Below are 18715 nucleotides of genomic sequence, written 5' to 3'. Positions count from 1 at the left end.
CAGTGTTAAATTAGGAATAGTAATAATGTTGCCCCGTTAATAATTTATATCGGATGCTTTTACATCCGGAGTCGGTTAACGGTACCAGCGGCTTTTAGCCAGTCCCTCCTACCCTACTTACGTACCCTCGATCCCCGAAGTAAAAAACGGAGTTTTATGAAAATTACCGACCGACTGTGAACGCTTAAGTATTCAGCCTGCAGGAAACGGCATTACGCGAACATAACAGCTTCGCCAGATCGCTCCTAGCCGCGCGCGAGCATTCCCGGTGCAATTCTCCCTGAGCGTTCCCCTGCATCAAATATGCTCGACCGATAGCCTCGTGGAACTTCGATCGAGCGTACAATTTCATCGATCTTTCATCTATGATAGATCAATGATCCAACGCGAGGTGCTGTACGTAAATAAATTTTCGCGCTAGCTGATGACGTTTTAATCCATTCATAACGAATGACGTATCGGTATGTCAAAAGCTTACTGGCAGTTTTTATAGCTGAAATATCGTCACTGACAATTGTTATGTGTGATTCTGAATTCGGTTTTTTTTTTATAATGTTCCTCGATGACAAGTAATTTTCCTTTTATTTGAATTTTAAGCCAGATTTATTGCTTAGATTTTCGTATCCTGAAAGTACAACGTTGAATGCAAACGTTGATGCTGTAGATGCAAAATGGCTACGTAAATCATATTACGATCATTCAGCAAAACTATCCTGCAACCACCTTTTTTATTTCTATTTGCTATATTGGATACATTGACTGTAATAGATAAATATTCAGTTTTTGTCGAAGCGCACCTACGTAGCTGCAGCTACGTTTGACAGACTAAATGTTTAGACTCGCAATATTGTCTCATTGTGTCCAGTGTTTAAGCCCAGGCAGTGCGCGACTATTGTTTTTGCGAATAGGTTGGCCAACAGTCGCTGTTAACCGAGACTAATTAGCATCGAATTACAAATTTTTCATAATCCCAGCTAACTCACGAAAATAGATTTATTCAAATAACTTCACAATTGAACTCGTTACTCGTGGTTCACTGATGTCTGCCGCACGAAGCTCACGTGAATCTGCTTACGACACAATAGATTTTCGTTTTAATATATCCAACATTGTGTACAACTCTCGTAATTGATCAGAAAGTAGTAAAAGAAACAAATTATGGAAGTAACTATGAAACCAAGGACATCGTACGACAAGTAAACTATTGATCCGTAAATAGAAAGTTCTTGTACTTGACAAGCTTGAAGGATCAAGTCATTTTATGACTTGGTGAGCATATCGATTTTACGGCTTAACACCGCCATGTGTTTTCAGGATGAAAAAACAATGTTCGTATCACAATCGTATATTTCTAAATAAACAGAGAGGAGGAAGTACGTTTACTGTTCGACGCATCCGCGACAGATTAAGGTACCCACCGTGACATCTAACTATGAGCTTTATACACCGACGAATTGTGTTCTGTATATGTTTTTGGTTAAGTTTCGTCGCGCGGTGTCTCTGTGGTGTGGAAGCGCTCTTAACATTCACTTTGGCCTAGTCCCCTCGGTAAATTGCATGGAGCGCAGCCAGAAGTGGTGTGGGTAATTAGTGATACGCGTTGTACGCATGCCGTGCTGAAATTTTCTTTAAACGCTCTTCGCGAAAATTTCAATTTCATGTGTATTTTACAATCTATTAGGTTGGACGAAAGCTTTTTATTTTTAACAGAAACTGTTTCCTTCTAGTTTAATGAATAACGTAATTTTATGAAATCCCTATTACTTTCTCGAAACGTTCCACAAGCTTTCCAATAGGTGTCGAATTTTTCTGATTAATTTCGTTGTCTTTCATGAACGTAACACTATAGACTTCGTATTAACTCGAGAGAAATGAAAGATTTTAATCGAAAAATTATGCAATATCTACCATATCCCGTGGACTTAGAATTAACACCATCTGGTTACCATCTATTCAAACCGTTGCAAGATCCTCTCAACAAAGAAAAGCAATAGAATTCGGAGAGTCCTTAACAACGTCCTGCGAAACCATTTCTCGTTCAAACCACAAAAATTCTACGCAGATCGGAAAACTCATCGAGTTTAATAAAATATAGAAGCGCATAAAATTTATCCCGATAGTTTCTCTAAGATTCAACGTAATCGTGTATATCATTTTTCGAATAACCGAAGGTTCCAAGTGTCAAAAGTACTCGTAAAAGGAGAGAGATAAAATAGAATCCGCGTTTCGTGAACAGATTTTAGAACGATGAAACGCCGTACCGGTGAGCAATTCGACGACGGGGCATGGATCTGTGAGTCGTTCGCACGAAAAACGAGGATTTCCGCAAATCGGTCGCGTCTCTCGCTGACTGGCTACATTTACATAATTCGCCAAGGTGCTTTTGCAGTAAAAAAAAAAAAGATAAGAAAAAGTAAGTAAAAAGGAGAAAGAGAGGAATCGAAGAGAAGGAAGAGAGAAAAGGTACTCAATTTTATTTCGTGGAAATTTGACGAGATAAGTGAATGGACTTCACGGAGGTTCACAGTGCATTTCATATTCCACACCCTATTACCTTGCGTGGAACGTCCTAGCGTCATTTTACAGCGAAGTAACATTTGCCCTGCGGCGTTTATTAAATTTCTGCGAAATTGTGAAATACGTCGGACATAAATATTAAACAATAACGGTGGCCCGTACGTTCTGATTAATATTCTCTAAATCAACGTTGCCATGCTTAAACATTTTCTCTTCGGCTATTTTTACGCAAAATTAACGGCGATAGGTACGGCAGGGGAAGGGCGAATGAAATTTTAGCCGAGAAGGAATGCGTTATCTACCACGGTAATTCACACAGTGCTCCATTTGCAAAATCTTCCGCAATTAACGTCGCTCGGAGGATCGTGTAAACCTCGCTCGTCCGTAAAACTTATGATCTGGAAGATTTTCCGGAACTGCGCAAGGAATTCGCGGAACAACCCTTCGCGTAATCCCGCGCTACAGCACTCCTAGTCCATAATTTCCGTTCTATTGAAATCAAACTTTACGTCCAAGTATAGAAATAAAACCACTCCCTTCGCTTTCGAATTGCGAACTTTTAATTGTACAGGCTGTTCCCTATACAATAAGTGGAAGTACAAATAAGTAGAAAATATTTTATGGATGATTTTTGGCGCATCTAAACGATAAAACAAGTTTACATAAACATATGACTTAAGTAACTTTGTTTCCGAGGTGTGGACGCCCGTATAGTAACTGAGTCTCGTCATTTTAAAATTCAATCTCGAGCTTTGCATGGAATAATCAAATTTCTTGTATATTATGGGCTGCCATTCATTGTTAATACGATGGTGAAAGAATGAGAAAATATCGCGTCCCTTCTGATGAGTAGAGGCTACTGCTTTCTAGAAGAAACTCTACTCTCGTAGAGAATTATGACCGTTAATTCATTATACTGCTAATAACGAGTTAAATAGTCTGTTTTCAATCATTTAAAATCGTCCCGATCCGAATTTGGCAACTTGCAAGGGAAATTACTTAGGTCAGTCTGAATATCCTTCTCACTCAATTAACCCTACCCGGTCCCGTGCTTTAATTGTATTTACAATCAAATTCGTTCTTCCGATGATATTTATCCGGTAATGGTCGTTTAGAAATACCCTTCCATCTTTTTAATGCTATTCTCACGTATCATGATAAAAGTAATAACGGGGTAATGGATCCAATTATTATCCGAACGCAGGTTTTCTGAGATTACGCTTTATCGGTGAACAACACCGCATTTTCAGGCCAATTATCCGCACTCTTCATCGTGCTCGTATCAAACTCTAACCTAAAGTTTGTTCGCGACTCGCGTTTAAGAGCCTCGTAAATTTTTGCCCGCGTCTTATCGAGACCTGTACGTTTTTCACATACATTAGGTGTGCCTCCCTCCGCCTAGTTCCAAGTGTATAATAAAAGTCGTCGCGGGATACCCATTATGTTTCATCAACGTCGAATAGACCTCCACGGTTTGCGTAGCGTCAGACAATTCATTGGGAGCTTCGATCCCGAAACTGCACATTATCGTCGCTAGAGAGCCTCGTAAAAGCGAACACGGAACATTCCGTATACGGTGTAGCGATCGTAGTTCAGCACCACGATGGTTCGTTACGTCTCTCTTGCTTCTCCCTTCCTCTTTGTTTATCCCTTTCCTCCGTTTCTACGCTTCCACTCCGTCTCATGTGGCTCTCATCTCGGTAATTTCGCTACCCCTTCTTTGTTCCTCATCGGTCCTTCATTTCCTTTTTCCCCCGTCGTTTTCTTTATCTCCATCCTTTTATCTACCCTTTGAAATTCACCTAATATCGGACAAAGAAACACCACGTGTCCATTGTCACGGTGCAAATTAACGTCCCGAGGAGACACAATGGCAGGACGGCGATCATAGCCGCGAGAATTGCCAATGGGGCTTTCCTTTGATCGCGACTTATGCGCCAGATACGCTGAATCGACGCGTAACACGCGGAAACATTGCGTCTGAGGTTGGCTGCCTCCAGGACTTCAGAAACGTTACACTCTGGGCGCGAAATTCGTTCAATCTGTGAGTCCCCACGGAAATTCAGAGGAGAAACTGCCAAACTTTGGCGAAGGGACCTTTCTAACTTGGTTGGTCTCTAGTAAGTTGGCATTCGTGTTGAAAAGACGTACTTCTACTAGGATGTTTAGCGACTCTAACTCGCGTGGGTCTGTGAAAAGAGGATTGATAAACAGGATGAATCCTATCGTCGGCTATTAGTTTCAGGTACGTCGGTTCAAAGGGATATAGAGTTCGTTTGGAATGTCATTTATCCTTCGAGAACGTAGCAAAGCGAGGAAAAACGTAGGATGAATTATTTGAAAATAATTTCTGGCGTCAGATAGAACAAAAATTTTGACTGAAACATACTTTACAGAAAAATGCTTTTAGCTGTCTGCAGGAAATGAATGTTAATGATCGCGTTATGTATGCAGATGTTTAAGGTGTGAAATTTATGCTACTATATTATAGTAGGATATACTGAAGATAGATTTTATCTCTTACTATCGTAGAACTCAGATCAGGATCATATTGTTATGTGCATAAAAATTTAATATTATGCTATTTAGTAGAGAATATTTTCTTATGAGAAACCGAGATACGTGTATTTACAATCATATTGAAAAGAATACAGAAGATGGAATATCGGAATGATCAAAGAAAACAATTAAAGGAATACTGATCGATCGAATAAACTAACTAAAATCCTTCATCGACTTATAAAAAGCTTATAGATGTTCGAGAAAGAAACACGAAGACATAAAAAGCTCGATCAACATTTTATAGAATTAATAATGGTCGTTTGTTCGAACGAGCTAAAATACAAACTGGATGTCGGCATGGCGATAAAGTCTCGTGTAATCCCATGATCGAGCAATTGCTGCTATTAAATCACAAACGTGGCCAACAATCGCTGCTTTACTTCTCTATAATTTTCAGCTATAAACATTTCCAATTACCAAACTCCACGAGAACAGAAGCAGAAAAGAAAAATTCTTTCGCGTTAATTATCCTTACAATTAAATCAAATAATTAATGTGCGCGGATTTACAAAGATGATTATGGTTTCGTTCGCACGCACGTAACATTCTGGTTGAACTTTGCGAAAGGTCGAGATAATTCTTCGCTTTTTGCCCGCGTAAATCGATAACAATGACGGCGGCCGGTCAATTTGAATAATTACGCGCCGGTGCAATCTCACGCGCTCGAACGTGAGCAATTGAACTCCTTTCAGGCGACGCGCGACCCGGGAAACCGATGTTTTCGCTTTACAGCTTTTTCATCGAGCGTGAGCGAGCCCCGACGTCGATTAATTGACCTGCAACTTTTACACACGTGACGAGTCACGCGACTTCGGGTCACTATCGAACCTCTGATACTTTTTAAACGGCTTTTAAACGGTTCACAAAAGTTCTTCTCGTAAAAAGAGTAATTGGTTACTTCTTGCTGAATCTACAATGTTGAATTCCTCGCACATATTAGGTGTAGAAGTTAATAAAACGTTTCTAGTATGCCACTTATGGGGTGGGCTTGAGTTGACGTGTAAAAAGAATCTACATTTTCGTGCGAGAATTTATGTTTGAAGAGGATAAAGGTGAAACAGTGTCAAAATATAGGAATCTTAACTGAGTTCAGCATTATAGAAAATGTCATAATTCTATCTATCTGTATATCTCCTTAATTCTAGAACGCGTACGTTATTCGATATTCCTTTAATAGAAACCCTATTGTTCATAAAATTAATTATCTTCTCCAGCCTTTCGTTTCAATGATAATTTTCCTCGAATATTCCGAAATGTTAAACAGGACGCTTAAACAAGAAGGACGGAATATTTCTCCAATGATTTCCCATATATCGTAACTCATGAAAATTGTCCTAATTACTCTCAGCCGATATAAACGTGGAAAGGAAGCGAGAAGATAGATGGAACGAGGGCAGCGCGAATCACGAAAATCAATCGTTCTACACGCGCGATATTACGTGAGATATTTGGTAACGAGCGCGGAGATCTCTCCAGCGATTTCGATGGCCTTGTGTAACGAGATTCGGTGAACATCCGTAATTCGGTTATCAGAAGGGCACGCAAAGGAATTTCCAAAACGATGAACATCTACATCGCGCGCGAATTGTCCGAATAATATCGCGAACGTATCCTACGGCGAAACACGCGCGTAAAGGCCGCAATTGGAATTCGTGTTACTCTAATAATGCGATAATAAGATGGCTGCGAACGTTTCTACATGTTGGAGATATCCACGTTATGGGGATGAAACGACGACTCGTTGTCGTGCACGACTCTGGCGAAACGCGTCACCGGTAAGTTGCTTTTCGCGACAGAATATCCGGGTAATCGTTGGCTGGCTACGTTTCCCGTCGTTTCTTTGGAGAAACGCGAGAGAAACGGGGACAGACGTTTTATATTTTATGGAACGTTTCACGTTGCTTGGAAGTTTCTGTTACTCGACTGCAATACGTCGTCTATGGTGAAGGATTGGTAGGCGACGGAATAAATAAAACGAGAATTACTAGAGTAATTCGATAGTAATATATTTCACAGACGATCTATCCATACAATGATTACTGATTTCGGGAGATCACCTGTCGATGTTAAAATTTTCGAAATATCCTTTGTATCTTATTCCCTTATTTTATCTTGTCTCTTATTTCTAAAATTGCCCAATGTATTCCTTGTATCTATCATTCCCTAAATTGACCAATCTGTCCTTTAAACTTTCCTTTCAATGTTGACTCTCAACGATAAACCACTCGTCTCTAAAAGAAATCCGAATTTTTATTTAACTATTACAATCTAACAGGGAATTTCGAAAAATTCAACATTTGAGCATCTTCAATTACAAAGACTCTTATCAAATAAATATATACTTCACTGAACAAAATAGTTATACTAGGTTTGTTGTTGTAAGACATTGATTTAGTACGACTAAAATTATCAGATAATTCATGAGATTGTGATCCTAGTAGCGAAGATATTGACATTTTTAGTGAAGGCTTAAATCAACCCCACAAAGGAAGTAACTTATTCTTCGACCAATATATTCATTCTTCCGGACTTTATGTACGAACATAAAACAAGTTTCACGCTCTAAACTGTTTTATTGTATATCATATATTTAATTTATTATATCGTTCCGTAGGTAATTAGAATGACTAGAATAAGATGCTGCAATATATGTTACAAATCCATCATAAAAATATTCGTTATTTTAGGCCTGGCCCGATCAATGGAGAGTTCGCCACCGATCAAAATTCTATACTTCAAGCAGCACAATCCCAAAGCAAACAGCGAATAGAGCAATCTGCTTTAACTGGTAAATTTGCAGCGCGATTAGCAGAAGAACGCTTTGCTCGAGGTAAGCTCGGCTCAAAATTCCGAGGACAGATTGGTATCTGTTTGCCGTGAGGATGAAACATGAGCGTGAAGAGGGGTGCAACGAAGTGACGCGCGATCTGTCCACGTGATGAGTTGCGAGATGTAGGATGATGAACGCGTAAACGATGTCACAACTTTTTGACTTATGATAGAGTCGACAGAAGCTGTCCTCCGAACTTTGAGCTGCCTGGTGAAACCGCGCCCCTGAATAAATAACCATTGTGTGGAAAATATCGCATGAAAGCGATTGAAACTGGTGAAGTTTTAGGGTGAAGAATAGGACGGAGGTTCAACAGGCTTCGAAGAAAATGAACCTCGTGTCAAGCTCAACGAGCTGATCGTAAGAAAACATGAGAAACGGGTTGATAGGTAATTAGGTATGATATGGCACTTCTTAAGGCGTTTTATAGTATAGACAGCTCTTCGTATAGAGTCCAAATTACCTCGCAAATACCTCGAACTATAGATATATTTTGAAGACTACAATGTACGTATATATTTATGACGCAGTTTGATTTATAAAATGAATATATTGACATTGGCAACACTAATTAATGATAAAATGTAACAATTCGATTGATAAAGGTTATGTACTAACATACTTACTGGATTACATTCAACATATAATAATTATCGTACTAATTTTTAAAATAATGTAGACTATATAGATTAAGAAAGGCACGTTCCTCAAATTCTTTGAAAGAAAATTTCGAAAGCTTTGTCATCAATCAGCAACGAATTTGATATTTCTGAAATACGAATCTCTCACATTTGGGCAAATGAACCATAATGTTTAATTAGGAGATTCTCGCCAAGAATGTACACGGGCATAATATCCTAGAAAATCCTCTTTAATCATGCCGCTCACACAAGTGCATCCTACGAGCCAACCTCTACTATCCTTTCGCCTAAGGCACGAGCTTATTGGGAAGCCCTATCAACGAATCCACTATCCAACACTGAACCGTTTCCCTTTCCTTTGCTTTCTCATTCTTTTTTCTTTCCGTCGTCTCCCCATTTTAACGCGATGCGTCAGAAAATTTCACGACGTAGATATAATACTATATCCGACTATATAGTATTCGCTAATGCACTACATCCATGTTATTCCTTCAACAAGCTAAAATGATCATCCCTGAGATATCGTGGCGAATATTGGCGATACACGCTAAGTATAACCATTACTTTCAACAGAGAGCATAGTAATACTTGACTCGACCTGCGTCTCGAAGCTTTGCCTTGTGCTTAATCTCCGCTGTTTATGGCTGTGTCTCGTAAATGGCTTGTTCCGTGGCGGAACGCGTAATAAATAGCCGCGTAATCTCGGAACCTTAAAAAGTAATATCTCCACCGGGGGAAGATATCGAGGACCGCTAGCGGTTCCGTTCCATCGATTCCAGCGTCGAAACTCAGGCGACGAATCGACCCGACACATATTTCCGACGCGAACCTCCAAAACGTACGACGAGCTTGGCTCTGGAAAAACTTTCCCCGACAGACTTAGTTGCATCCAACTTCTATAACTTCATCGCGCGACAAGGGAAACGCAATTCGTACGTATACAACGTCCGCGAAGTTTTGCGACCTGGCAATTTCCACGCGTCTCTATTTTTTGCACCGGCTCCACGGAGCGTTAAATCTTCGCGGGAAACGCGTCCCCGAGCTCTTGCGATTTCCAACACTAGCAAATCGTTCGTCCCTTTCGGAGACCCTCTGTTGGTCGATATAAACGAAACAAATTGTGACGACAGCAAAACTTAAGAAAAGTTCCACATAGACGATCGTTGCAAACGGGTTGCATATCTATAGACGTACCAAACCAGCATCTTCTAAACTTTATTAAAAAGGATAAAACCGTACGTACATTAAATAAGAAACATGTTCTTTTCAACATTCTTTATTACTCTCTGTTCAACTCTCTGTTCACAGTTTGGAAACTTTCTATACGTGTATATAGCTTATATATCGTCGACGTCAAGAAACAAGCTGAATTCCAAACTAAGACGAAGGCAATCGTGCGACGTTCGTCTTGTTTCCGGTTAGAAGTCAGCCAGAACCGATGCACGGCTTAATACGACGCTGTGAACCGAGTCAAAGCGGAAAGTTGTCTTTGAGCGGACGCGCGTCCAACTGCGTCCACCACTGGCGTTACGATGAATATGTAACGCGCGGCAGAACTTCCGCTGGATCGTTCGACGTCGATTAAAGTGGAAAACACTGATCGATTCGCGGGATCTTAATTAACCCTGAACGAACGGGTCGGGTCAAAGTGAGTCTGGCTACTTCTTTTGAAGCGACGTTCAGGGAAACTTGTTTACCTTGGACTAGATAGGTTGTTGAACTCGCCGGGGGAATAATTTAAGCGAAGAATATACATAAAAACTTTTCGAGATCCTCGATTATTAAAAAATCGGGGGGCGAATTTAAAAATAAAAAGTGGAAAAGGAAATAGAAAAGGTAAATGTGTGTATATGCGAGAGCACATGTACAGCTGTGAGAAGTGGATGAATCGATGAAAATTCAGCGAAAATAGCGAAAAGTCAGCGATGCAGTTAAAAGACAAATCGAATGTTTTAAACTTTAAACCACCTAGATTAAGAGTCGTGCAGCTAAAATATTACTGTTACTTTATTCACTGCAGCTTTGTTTTATATAACAATAGAACGGAACTTCGTTTATATGAATCCCATTTATTCCGAACGAAATTTTGGTTGTTACCGGATTAAATGAAATTCTACTGGTCCATCTACAATCCAGTTACCTAACTGTAAACGTAAATTCCTACTGTATGAACAAAAAATCCATAGGTATTGGAAAATATCAATTGTCTCTACTTATACGAACTCTAATTATACGTACGTGCAAACTATTTATTTCCCGACAAGTTCATATAAAACGAAGTTCCATTATCTTTCATATCTTATATAGTTTATCATTTATTATTTAATATGTAATAAATATCAAGTCCTGAAACAACAAAAAAGCACAATGACGGATCGTGTTACGGTTCTAGTATATATATCTGAACCCGCAACGAACATTCGATGGACTGTTCCATTTAGTTGCTGTAGAATATTGACGAGCATCTCGTTAATTGCTCTGTCGTGCTAGAATAACGAAAGGTTAACGAAACGGACCAGTTATATACGATCGAATTATACAGCGAAAGTATATTACTGTACCACGATAGTCGATTCCAGTCATCTTATAGATGAGTTAATGCGAGCCTGAAGTTTACTTGGCAATTTTCTTGACATTTTATCACCCGGGCTCGTGTATCAAAGCGCGAGAAGTTTCACGTATCGAACGAACGTCGAAATTTTGTAGGGAATTGGGTTGTCGCGATCCCATTACCTATAGGGTGAACCCCGCTCTATACAAAATCGGAGCTGCAGAGAATGGTCTTTTCTTTCGACGAGCAATTTCAAGTAACGACGTTACCCTGGCGTCTCACCTACCAAATGAAGTCCGATGCGACAACGACGAGATTATCGGACGATGCTGCCGGAATATCAAGTAAGAAGCAACAATCGAATTCATCCCTTGGAAGATTTCTCGCAGATACATCCCTATCCCTCGACAGGAAATAATGCTTTCTTTCGGAATGAACATTTTTTGGAGAAGAACGTGGCTTCCCTTTTGATTTGTTTATGCCAAAATATTCGAATCTTACAAATATACACTAATGGACAACAGTATGGACACAGGCTAGCTTCTTTCTTGTAGAACACCTTGTGAGTTTGCAAAAAGACGCGATCTTTATTTAATTCTTCTCGAGAACATCGTTTTTGAGCGTTAAAAGTAAATGGTTATGACATAGATCTCGGTTTCTGAAACGAGTACGCGTCATTCCGAATAATTGCTATGAGCAGGTGGAATTTCTCTAAATTAAAAATATATCTTATATATAGTCGTATGTCCTACATCTTTTCTTTATCTATCTATAAATGAAGTCCTGTATCTTAACTCATTGTTACTATTATTGTTAACGATTATTATAAACGTTATTATTATTAACTTATGAACTTGTTCTAGGATAGACTCCCGCAACAAATTTGGAATAATTGAAATCTTATATGTTGCTAAGAACGGTCCATTGTATATCTCGTATTATTTAGCTTCATCGTGAAGCTGCTTAACGATGACGAATTTTTATGTTATATTTAAACTTCAAACTGGAAAGAGATACCTTACAAATAAATTAGATAAAATATCGTAAGTTTGTACAGAATTTACATGAAAATCTAATCTGTGCCAATACTTCCCTTCATCGCTGTATATATTTAATTCCATTAATTTAATTAATGCGTTTAATTTAATGTATTTAGTTTAATGTATTTAATCCAATGTATTTAATGATAGCTTTTTGGTTTTATCGCGCTAAGAGTTTAATGATCGAACTATTGGACGCTTCGCGTGAGGTAGAGAGTATGGTGGATCTCCAAGTACTTGTATCGAGAAGTTACTCGAGCGGAGAAGGAAGATAACCTATAGCATTAAGGACATAGACCATTACGTTCGAGACAGAAGGCAATGCGAGTATGAAACATGAGTATTTATGCCTCTAGCGATACAACACGCGTACTGAGTTGTTCGAATACACAGAACGTCGGTAAAAAATGGCTTTGATATTTTGTGAAGTTACGATATTCACGAAATAGTTCGAATCAATCATTCCGCTGAAAAACACGGAAATTTGTTTTCACGTTTGTGAAGGATGTTCAATGTATCTTCTTCCTATCTTAATATAAAAGCGGCATCTATAAATTGCATATCGATATACTTTTCACATAACCTGCATAAGGCGTATATTTGTTATTCATTATGCGAAATCCAATGTAGAATGACGAATGAACTTTTCCTTCTCGTATTTCCTTTTAAAGTTCTATCATTTATTCAGATATTTGGTAAATCAGATAATGGAATGTTCCCTTATAAAAGCACATCTGCTTAAACGTAGGTAAGTACATGCTACATTTGAAATTCAAGGATAAACGAACATCAGCCACGCAAAAGCCAAACTGATCAACACTGCGCACTTCTTATTAATTTCCTGATTTCCTTAAATAAGTAGATAATTCATATCCAATTCTCAAAAACAAACGACATACTTCCATAAGATTTATTCGTCACATGAGGATAACATAAATCGTAAGGTAAATTTAAAAAAAAAAAAAAAAAACAGTGTTTGTAAATCACTTCGTCGTACTTTCTGTTTACGAAGTTGATCAATGTAACTTTCGAGTAGCTCACGTATACAAACACGACTTTCGTATCCCGAGAGCGATTTGTAAACATCGACTTGTCCCGAGAATGCGTCGCAATTCACGAACGAAACATAACATTCAATATGGAGATATTTATGTATTGTACTCACTGTCCTTCACACAAAAGGCGCCGATAATCCAGAGTGGGAAGAGTGGCACGATGAACACGTTCCAGTGTCTTGCGTTCGTGTTGCACCGTAGACTCCTCCCGACGTGCAGCCTAAGGTAAATCATGATCGTTCCACGTGAACTCTCCGCGGCTCGATCATAGCAACCGATTGTCAAGCATCATCTTCCACCAATTCCACCGACACCGTATGTTTCTTCGAATTAATCGAGATCGAAGGATCTCTGCCTCGACTCGCCTTCACGGGAACTGTCTTCCTGTATCCTCGTCCTGCGTGTCTTTCACACACTGTTCCCACATCTTCTTCAGTGTAACATGGAGTAACAATTAACCGACACGACGATCGAAAATAATCGACACTAACGATAGATCGCGATCGAACACGAAAACGCGACGCAGAATAGCAAAGAAGCACACTAGAAAAATCACTTTAAACTCCGTCAGATGCAACTACGTAGAGGTTTCGTGACGGGTTAGGAAGCCACGCAAGCGGTTAGAACACGCGTGATCATTGTCGAAACGATAGTAATAACATCACTCACGGTGCAACGATCGCACGCGATTGTTCGACACGTTTCTCTCCCGGTCTTTCTCTCGATTTCATATCACACTACTTTATAACTTCTTTAACATTAATTAACTGCCGACTTTCCAACTTTTCCGCGCGAATTATTCCGTTTACGTTATTATACGTAGATGTACGCGACACGTTCCCGATGAAAATTCACGTTCGATAAATATGATTTTGATTGTCGACCGGGAACGATGTAATGCGCGCCACTCGCACTTGGCGAGATTTCGCTGTTCCACACTGTATCAGCAACACCGGGCCGTGCGGTGCACACCGCTACGCTAAGCTGCCACGGCCGACGTTAGCGTCGCCACTGTCGCTCTGCCTGCCACCACTACTCCAGCTTCCCCTTCCACCGCCACTCGCGCCCCACTTCTGCGCGCTACCCCTACCATAGAACCAGCCAGCTCGCTATGACACTAGTACCACCACCACGACAGCGAAGCCAGCTGCCGACGTCGACGTCGTGGATCGTCGCCGTTGCTGCCGTCGTCTACGTCGTCCTCCTGCTCCGCGACGTCGTTGCCACAGTCGTGGTACTACGTCGATCGAAAAGAGCCTGCGTTGTACGCGCCCGCGCACATGCTTTACCTCGCATGCGTATTGAACGCACGGTTTCTCTCACTTTCTCGGTTGCATAGTTTCGTTGATAGGGCTGTCTCATTCGCGCTCTCCGCTCGTCTTTCGCCCTTTCGTTTGCTTCTCTCGTCTCTACTCGCGCAGTATCGCGTATCAAGACTAGCCGAGAGGGTCTCTTGGAAAAAGAAAAGCGGCACCCGTGAATGGAGATGAATGAAGAGGGGAAGTTATGTTAATTTCGAGTATCGCACCGCGGCACGATTTGAATATAAGTTAGGCGCGACGCTAGTTGATTGTAGAGGGAATCGAGCGGAACCGGAACTGCGCGCTCTTTCCCCGTTTTTTTTTTTTTTTTTAGCCTCATGTTCTTTGTTCCTTTACGTGTATTCCCTATTCTCGCTTTTGGTTCTGTTTCTTTACTGCGTGACGATTACATAGTATCCAACAAAGGAGGTAGGGCCGAATGGATTCCTTGTATACGTAGATTTTTTAAGATACAAGAATATTCGTTGGGTGCTATTAGCTTCGAATGATTCATTCATGATCTGCCAAGGGCTGTGTAACGAGGTTGATCCTCTTTGTTACTCGAATATCAGATATGTATCTATAAAAAAGAAGGATAATTCGTTACACGAGAGAATTACTATTGATTTCCGCGATTTGGGTCATAGTTCTATAACGTATATATAGATACTATTAATTTCAATAATACGTGCATTTGTGGTTTGCAATAGCCACGTAATAGACTCGCTAATGGCGCTAATCGCATGAACTGCGCCTTTCGCTTCCTTTTGTCGTGTTTCTTTAATCAATATTCTCGTCCATCATCATCCCCCTTCCGACATTCCTCTCTGTCCCGGTCCTTTTCGTCATTCTCTCTGAGCAATCGTTTTCTTTTCCGCCTTCTCCTTCGTCTTCTGGTTCCCCGACTAAATTCGTTCGAGACTGATGGAAGAAGTTTCTGCAACAAGGCTACTGCACGCGCACTTGTAAGAATGTGAACCGGAAAACGTGGATCGGCGAGGAAACAGGGGTGGGTTTGAAAGGGTGAGTTACAGAACGGGCAGTGTAGCTCTCGAAGACGGAATTCCTGTTAATTCCAAATAAAGCGACATTTTTCTCTGTAATGTTCGAATAGAGGTGCGAATCGAATTGATTAATTATATTGCGAATTGAATACAAATTCCTTCGTGTTTCTCCGGTATTGCTCCTTCTTTTTTCTTCTTCTCCTTCTTCTGTCAGTTCTTTTTTTTAACAACTACGAACGTCCTCGTTCCATCGTCGTCCAGGCGTGCTTGTTTCCATTCCCCTTTGCATACTTTCGCCTTTTTTTCCGCTGTCGCCCGTTCTCCACCCTTATCTTGTCCTGTAACCCCCGTCGAACCAGCCATCGCCCTTCCTTTTCCTTTATCGCGGCGCAGAAGCCGGGTCTTTGTACCGGTGCTCGCGCTGGAATGCAAAAATTTTCAGAGAGACGAGAAGATATTGAAGAATCATGAATAGAAATGACAAAGGTTTGCGTTTATATTAATTCCAGATATAGATGTCCAGAGCTCTCCTAACTTACTGCTCTGCTTTTCTGGTGCAATGTTGAATAGAGGCACAGTTGACAGTGTTTAATTACACAAAGAAACAAATTCAGTCATTTCCCTGTGATTTCGATGCTCCTTCGTAACTGGTCACGGGTTTTCTTGCTTCAGGCCCGATTCTCTGGTGGCCTCTTTGCTACGTTAATCGTATTTTTACCCAGTTTCCGGCTTCCTTCCCTCTTTCTTTCTCCAACCCTCTTCGTTTCCTGCTTTTTTTCTTCTAAATTAGTTTGCTTAATCCATCCGCGGGCTTCGACCCGTTTTCCCGTGGCTCTCGCCTTAAATTTTCTTCGTGGAAACTCTCTTTGCCTTTCTTTTGGTCGACCGTTCTTTTTCCTCTTTTCTTCGTTCTAAATTTTTTCTGTCGTCGTCGCGAAACTTATCGGAAGAGAAAATAGAGAGATCCGGAGAGAGAGGACGTGGACAAGCGTGTATCGGCGAAAAAAGAAAGAATGAGAAAAGAGAGGGTGAAAGAAAAATTACTGATACAAGGGGAATATAGGATTTGATGGACCAGAGATAGCTTGGAATCTCCCCAGGTAAAAGAACCATAAACAAACGTGTTTAATTATAGCAGGACCCCGTTTCGGTTCATCCACGTTTCTCTTTCCTACCCCTGTTAACTGGTCGTATGCTCGGTTTCGTCGTGGTACACGGTTTTATGCTTTCGTTCGGACCTCACGGTCACTTCGTCCTCTTTTTCTTCGTTGCTTCGGCGATACTTTCTCTCTGTCTGGTCACTTTATCATTTTTGTTCATCGTTATCTCTTCCTGTTTCCTTTTTCTTCCTTTCGCTGTCCCCTTTATTTTTCCTCCATAAGAATGGGTTCTCTATAAATTATTCGAAACAATGCTGGAAAAATACCTTCGAAATTTGCTTTAACGTCGCTGTGCACGCTCGCACCCTTTCGCTCTCGTTATTCTGAGACAACCCCTCGACTTCCTGGTCACGTTTCACGGTGTTTAACACGACTACTGATTTTCAGCGTCTACTTTTCCCGTCCTTCTTACCATTTTCATCATTTTCGCCTCGTTTCCTCGTCCTTGTTCTTCTCTTTTCTAATTCGGTAAAGGCCAACGATGCGTTAACGCGACGTTTCATTTATAATTTCTTTTTAGTCAGTTCACATTATTCAGTTCCATTGAATCCACAGTACGAATCCAAAAATTTGTTCAACAATTTTATGAAATTTGCTGGAATCGAAGTATATTTTATTACACTGTAATAATCTTTATTTTCAGATTACAAAACAATAATTCATGTTTTCATAATAATGTTTTAGTAACGCTAGTAATACTTGTACGACTATTATTTCTGTACTATAGTATTTTAAGGCATTTTTAAATTTCACCTCTGCCTGTTCTTGCAAATAAATGCAGTAGCTCGAAATATCGTTGGCGAAACGCGCTTTGAAGGATAGAGGAGGAATGTATCGGAAAATCACCAGTGAAAACGAGACCTATACACAGCGTAATCATAATCCCAATGACGACTCGAGATCAGACGTATGACTTGGTGAATGAGTTAATGAGAACGTTGCATCGAAAGATGAATACTCCTCCCTTTTCATTTCTCTTCTCTCTTCCGCTAATACTCGCGAGGCTTTAGGGTAATTTGCTTCATCAGATATTGCTGCGTACTATTCACGGGACTTGTGGTTGCCAAGTTTGGAAACCGATTTAAAATTACACCTATCGTGATTGCGTTGCATAATATATGATATACTAATGTATTATAGAATAATGTATATATAGTATACATATTGTAATATCATATTTATCGATTCCCATATACAATATTACAATATCTTATTTAAATTGTTGTACATAATTGAGTATATAAGGAAATTAAAAAGAAATGTAATTAATAAATTGGTAGTATTCGGTAGAAGTAAATATATACATATAAAATGATATTAACAATACGTGTAATATACTATGCGGAAGAATAATTTTAAATTAGATTGAAAGATATAAAGTATTCTACTGAATACGTGTTTTGTAATAAATCGCAAGCATTCGTTATAACGATATAGTTGATATCGTAGTGAATGCTCAGGGAGACTTTTGCAACTTTACATTGGGAAAAGCGTTTAAAAGAGAATCGTGTTACGTTAAGCTTCGCGAGACCCAATGAATGTTTATTTTGAACGAAACTTGGAGAATTTACTCGATTGCGTTCGTTTCCTTCGCAATAGCCGCTTACACGGCCAGGAAAAGGATTTCCTTTAATTTTGACTATGGCCACATTTGCATTGCGATTTCCTTGGAACAACAAGCGATGCTGTCCAATTACCCGGAGTGAAGCACGCCAATTTTTTTTCCATTTCACTTTCCCTTTATTTCTTTTCTTCTAGAAACTTTCTAACGTTATAATTCTTAATTCGTACATATTTTTCTTCTTTAGAAATAATTTTCACGCTTCCGTAAAATGTTTGTACACCAAAGTGAAAAGTGTAAGGGAAAGGATGAAAAAAATTGTTATCGTGAATTTGATGAAGACTTTTTCTTTGCCTATACTCTTCCTTGTTATGTATACGACAACATTCACGTGTTTTCTCCTTTTTTCATAATTCATCGGAAACTTCTCTCTGACGTATGATATGTCATTCGGACAGAACGAAGAAATCCACTCGATAGAGAGGTAACATAC

At 39.9% G+C, this 18715-nt stretch overlaps 1 protein-coding gene across 2 annotated transcripts in view; it reads right to left on the bottom strand.

Annotated features, from left to right (window-relative positions):
• The window catches only part of LOC122567350 (nephrin), a 293118-nt gene extending 278704 nt beyond the window's left edge, over positions 1-14414 (bottom strand). The window contains exon 1 of one of the 2 annotated variants that reach the window (XM_043725737.1): positions 13307-14414. In XM_043725737.1, the coding sequence (XP_043581672.1) occupies positions 13307-13430 (124 nt within the window). In that variant the 5' untranslated portion in view covers positions 13431-14414. The remainder of the gene's footprint in view (positions 1-13306) is intronic. The other variant, XM_043725738.1, reaches the window with a different exon arrangement.
• Between the last annotated feature and the right edge of the window lie 4301 nt (positions 14415-18715).

Source organism: Bombus pyrosoma, linkage group LG5 (assembly GCF_014825855.1).
Source record: "Bombus pyrosoma isolate SC7728 linkage group LG5, ASM1482585v1, whole genome shotgun sequence".
NCBI lineage: Eukaryota > Metazoa > Arthropoda > Insecta > Hymenoptera > Apidae > Bombus > Bombus pyrosoma.
This window is presented reverse-complemented; position numbering and strand designations above follow the sequence as displayed.